This window comes from Belonocnema kinseyi, chromosome 8 (assembly GCF_010883055.1).
Source record: "Belonocnema kinseyi isolate 2016_QV_RU_SX_M_011 chromosome 8, B_treatae_v1, whole genome shotgun sequence".
NCBI lineage: Eukaryota > Metazoa > Arthropoda > Insecta > Hymenoptera > Cynipidae > Belonocnema > Belonocnema kinseyi.
The window spans coordinates 34,953,978-34,959,977 of record NC_046664.1 but is presented as its reverse complement, the minus strand read 5'-3'; the positions used below and the strand labels follow the sequence as shown (position 1 = coordinate 34,959,977).

Sequence of the window (6,000 nt, the reverse complement as noted above, 5' to 3'; positions counted from 1 at the left end):
ACTTATTAAGGTGAATGAGTGTTGTCAAAAAATTGTTTTATCTTTAAGAATTCGATGGAAATTTGTGTTTACTTTTTTTTTTAATTCCATGCGACTTTTTTTGTAAATTTGTGCGACTAATGCGATTGTTTTAAACCCAGATTCCGAACTTATTAAGGTGAATAAGTGTTGTCAGAAAATTGTTTTATCTTTAAGAATTCGATGGAAATTTTTATTAACTTTTTTTTTTCAATTCCATTCGACTTTTTTGTAAATTTGTGCGACTAATGCGATTGTTTTCAACCCAGATTCAGAACTTATTAAGGTGAATGAGTGTTGTCAAAAAATTGTTTTATCTTTAAGAATTCGATGGAAATTTGTATTTACTTTTTTTTTAATTCCATGCGACTTTTTTTGTAAATTTGTGCGACTGATGCGATTGTTTTAAACCCAGATTCAGAACTTATTAAGGTGAATGAGTGTTGTCAAAAAATTGTTTTATCTTTAAGAATTCGATGGAAATTTTTATTAACTTTTTTTTTTTTAATTCCATGCGACTTTTTTTTTTAAATTTGTGCGACTAATGTGATTGTTTTAAGCCCAAATTCAGAACTTATTAAGGTGAATGAGTGTTGTCAAAAAATTGTTTTATCTTTAAGAATTCGATGGAAATTTGTGTTTACTTTTTTTTTAATTCCATGCGACTTTATTTGTAAATTTGTGCGACTTATGCGATTTTTAAAGCCTTCTAGTTGATCCGAGCCCTGTAGCTATCATAATTTAATTAATCAACTTTTATTTCCAGATTCAAGAAATTCTTGATACTCTTGGATTGGCGGATCACAGACTTACCATGACATCGAACTTGAGTGGAGGTCAGAAGAAAAGACTTTCCATTGCTCTCGAGCTCGTCAACAATCCTCCCATTATGTTTTTCGATGAACCAACCAGGTGAGTTTTAAATTTCATCTTCAATTGCAGGTCCTCTTTACACCCAGGAATTTTTTACTTACCTTCACTTTTTCCTTTTTCACTTGGAAATGGAGAAAACATATAAAAATATTCATATTGGTAAGATTACAAAATATTATTTATCGTATTTAACTTTTAGTAACATGCAGTTGTTCCGAATTAGGGTAGTACACTTTTTTTTACCTCGAATTTTCACATATAATACCACCAAATTTTTTTTCAATTCCACAAAAAATGTGTTTAAAATCAACATTTTTCGAAGTCCCAACAATCCCATGAAGTCTTATTTCCCATAAGCAAAAAAAACACGTTTTTGTACATTTTATTTATAATCTTCAATATTATGTGAATCGAGATGAAACTCAAAATTAACCATAGAATTGGAACCAAACTTATTTTTTAAATATCACCCCCATAAGTCTGGTTTAGAGGATCCCAAAAAATCCCGTAAATGAAAAATTGGGTTTTGCGAGTTTTTGGCGCTAATTTTAATTGTATGCGGGTTTTCAATACAAATTGTTTCTAATGCAAAGAGCGTAATTTCTGCGTTTGATTGGTAATTATATGTTTAAATAAATTGCATAAACAATTTATTATCGTTTATAGCAATTATCTCTTAGATTAGAATTAGAAAGTCGAGGTTTTTCTGATTTTTTTAGACTGGTTTTCAATTTTTTAGTAAAATCGCGGCAAGCATAATTTTGACTCAAAATAAATAATTGTTTAAACCATTTGTTATTATTTATCAAAAAATTATCTTATAGAATAATGAAAGATAGTTGCAGTCTTTTTCTAAAATGTCCTACAGTTGGTCCACTTTTAAATTACAGTGGGATAATACTTAATTCATCCAAGGGGTGAAATTTTCAACGCAAAAGGATGAATTTTTAACAACAACAAAAAGGAATAGTTGACATTTTAGTAACCAAATTTTATTTTAAAATAAAAATCAGTTGCATGTAACCAACAAAAATGATTTTTCAACAAAATACTTTAATCCTTTACTAAAACATATTATTTTTTGACCAAACAGTTGCATTTTTAACAAAAAAAAAATTTATTTGCTTAATTAAAAGACGAATTTTTAACAAAAAGGAAATAAATTTTCAAATAAACTTATGAACCTGAATCCAGAGAAATGCATATTTAACAAAAAGTTTAATAGTTGAAATTTCAGTCAAAGAAGATTTTAATTAAAAATAAAAAAACAGTTGGATTTAGTATACAAAAACAAATGTTTAGCAATATGCTTAAATTTATCTTTGATAATCAGACTAGAAGTAGGCGTTTAAAGAAATTTTTTAAATAATTTACTGTTGTTTACAGCTATTTTCCACTTGTTTTCGATTTTTCAGCTAGAGCGAAGCAATAATAATTTTAATATAAACAAACATTTAAATAATAAAACTAGTTTTTCTTTTATTAAAAATTCAAGTTTTTGATTAAAATAAGCTTTTTTGTTAAAAATTCATATTTTCTGATTGAAACATTTTAGTTGAACATTTAACTTTGTAGAATATTCGTCTTTTTTATTTATAAATTTCACAGTTTAGTTTTTTTTCAGAAAAACCCCAAGCTTGAAAAAAGTCTGATCAAATTGTTTGATGAATTAATAATTTTCAAAAGATACAATTTCAATTTTAAACGCTTCAAATGTAGAAGAATTCTAATGCTTTTAATTGATTTTTTTTTTAGTTAAGTATTCAGTATTCAAATTAAACATTTTTTCAGTTATGAAAGTTTAAAATTCATCAGAAAGATTTGTTAAAAAAAATATATATTCATAATATTCGTAGGAAAACTTTTTATTCCAGGAAATTCAGTTTACAGGTCGTTTTTAACGTTCGCATTTTTTATGAGGAAAAATCAACAGGGAAAATCATTATATACTAAAAATATTTCTGATTCAATTTTTAATCCTTTTTTTTCTTCCTAATCTTTAATTTTAATTTATTCAATTTAAAAGTTGAAGTAAAAGAATTTAAAAGTTAAAAACCGGTACGTACAAAAATAAAATACAATTGAGACTGGAAAACACTGTTGGAATTAAACGTCTCTCAGATTGTTAGTATTCTTAACCGGTGTTTCAGATAAAATTATGCATTTGCAGCATTTCTCAGACGTAATTTGAAAACAGTCTGGCTTGCCAACTTTCTCATTTGTGTTGAAACACGCACTCTGGACTAAAAATTACTTTACATATTATAAAAACGGAAACTGAACTCAATGTAGCATTCTTATGTAGGTACCGGACTTCACTCTCTTTTCTCTATTTCTCTCTTTTTCCCCTTTTGTAAAAAATCCCTTGATTTTCCCCGATTTTGAACAATTTTCCCATTTAATTATATTTTTGGAAATTTACGTCTTTGTTGAAAATACAATAGAACAATTTTGTTAAAAGTCCACTATTACATTTTGAGCGGAGAATTCATATTTTTTGGTAAAATTTTTAGTATTTGGTACGAAATTTAATTGTTTTGTTAAAAATTGAATTATTTAAATTATTTTCCATTAATTTTTTCCGAAAATTCATGTTTTTGGATGGAAAATTCAATTCTTTTTTAGAAAATTAGTTTTTTTGTTTAAAAATTCTACTGGTTTAGTTGAAAATCCAGTTATTTTTGTTTGAAAATTAATTCTTTTTGTATGAAAATTGTACCATTATATTTTCGGCTGAGAATTCATCTTTTTTATTATATGGTAGAAAAATTAGATTTTTTGCTTGAAAATTCAACAATTTTGTAAAAAATCAACTGATTTTTTAGAAAACTCTTTTTCATTGAATACTAATTTTCTTAAATGAAAATTTCACGATTGCATTTTTGGTTAAATATTAATCGTTTTAGTTTAAAAATTCAAATGTTTGGTTGAAAGTTTTTGTAAGTTTTTGAAATTTTGCTTTTTTGGTAGAAAATTAATATTTTTAGCTTGAAATTCAACTATTTGGTTAAGAATTTATTTATTTTGTTAAAAATTTGTCCTTTTTGGTAGAAAATTAATCTTCTTGGTTGAAAAATATATTTTTTTGAAATTTAATTTTTAAAAATGGAACATTCTGAAATATCTTTTTCATTGACTCAAAAAACTTTCTTGGTTAGGAAATCAACTCTTGTTGAAAATTCATCTCTTTTTGGTATAGATTTAAATGTTTTGATTAAAGATGTATCCATTTTTTTGAATCATCTTTTGTGGCTCAATTTACCTGTTTTTTAATTTAAATTAAAATCTTTTCTTGGTTAAAAATTAATTTTTTTGTTCAATATTCAAATGAAATTTAACTATTTTTGTGAAAATACGTTTTTAAGCACTTTTTTCAAAGCCTGTTTTCTGAAAATTCGAATTTTTCGTTTGAAAAGTCAACTGTTATGTAGAAAAATCTCCTTTTTAATTAAAAAATTCAACATTGTGGTTGAAAATTTATATTTCCTGTTTAAAAGTTCGACTGATTTTTATAAAAAAAAACTTTGGCGTAAATATTCGACAATTTGGTAGAAAATTGAACAACTTCGTTGAAAATTAGCTTTTTGTGATGATTCATTTGGTTAAAAATTAATCCATTTCTTTAAAAGTACAATATATTTTGACTTAAAAACTTACGAATTTGAAGAGTTTCAAATTGAATTCAACATAGGACCTACTTTATTTTAATATGAAAAAAATGTATCTCTTATTTTCTTGAAAAATCAAATAAAAATTTGGTTTCTTGTTTAAATGAACCCATTAGGTTGAATCTCTTTCGATTGAAGTGATTAGAATTTTAATTTAAAATATAGCTTTAAAGACTATTTTATATTTAAATCAATCTAAATATTTATGTCTCTATTAAATTAACATTTTTTCCGTTTAAAAACTTTTACAAGATCTAAATGCGAAAATGGCTCCCAGTTGTTTTTTAAAACCAGAAAAGCAATTTCTCCAACTTTACTAAATAATTGCGGATGATATTCGATAGAGATCAAAATGCAAATTGCTGATCATTGCAAAATTGTATCCCTGAGGCTCTCTGAAATTATCTTCTCGTTTCAAGGACAACCGGAATTCGTTCCAGGCTTAATCAAGAAATTAATTTTTTTCCGTGCAAAATATTTTTCCGGCCTTCGATCCGGTCTGCAAACTTTCCTCAAGGTGCAGATATTTTTGTTGAAATATTTATCATTCAAATATAAATTCACTGTGGATAACTTGACATGTTTAAACGGAAGAGACGTATTCGCTGTTTTCACTTTCGGTGAAAGAAAATCATAATATGATATGCAATCATGAGGGTCATAATTTAAACATTCATGACAAACTTTTGTGGCAATTCATTTCTTCCGGATTAAGCAAATGTGATATTATATTCGGTTGAAAATTAATTTTTTCCTTGAAAATTCATATTTTCAGGTGAAAAGTGCATATGAGGTCTCTTATAGGTGTCAACCGCCATATTTAAAAATTTACTCAGTGACGGAAAAACATCCACATTTCGTTGGACAATACGCCGACTTTGAAAATCGATAAAAAAATTCAGAATTTCGGAATTTCGAAAATTGGGTTATATCACTTATATTAAAAGTGCACAAAAGTATAAAAAACGCATTTTCGAAAAAACAAGTGGTTAGCACTTTCCTTCTTTTAACTGTTTTGTAGAAAAATCATTTTATTGGCTTGAAAATTCAACTACTTGGTTGAAAATGTACCTTTTTTTTAATATTTATATTTTAGGATCCAAAATTCAATTCGTTTTTCTAAAAAGTTCGACTCTTTTGGTTGAAAATTGAACTATTTGGTTGGAAAATATCTTTTTTTCTATCATTTATATTTCCGGGTTGGAAATTTAACTGTTTCGTAAAAAGTTCATCTCTTATTTAAAAATTTAACAGTTTGGTGGAAAGTTAAACTATTTTGTTGAAAATTAACTTTTTTATTGTAAATATATATATATTTTTTTTGATAAAAATGAATTTTTTTTGTTCAATATTCATATTTTCGGACTCAAAATTCAATTACTTTGTACAATTTTTTTTATTTAGAGAACATTCAACTGATTTGGGTGAAAATGGAACTATT

General features: G+C 25.9%; 1 protein-coding gene across 2 annotated transcripts in view; it reads left to right on the top strand.

Moving 5' to 3' along the window:
* The window catches only part of LOC117178285 (ATP-binding cassette sub-family G member 4-like), a 134,494-nt gene that overhangs the window by 107,228 nt on the left and 21,266 nt on the right, over positions 1 to 6,000 (top strand). For both annotated transcript variants that reach the window (XM_033369646.1, XM_033369645.1), the window contains one exon: positions 785 to 930. In XM_033369646.1, coding sequence (XP_033225537.1) covers positions 785 to 930 — 146 coding nt within the window. The remainder of the gene's footprint in view (positions 1 to 784; positions 931 to 6,000) is intronic.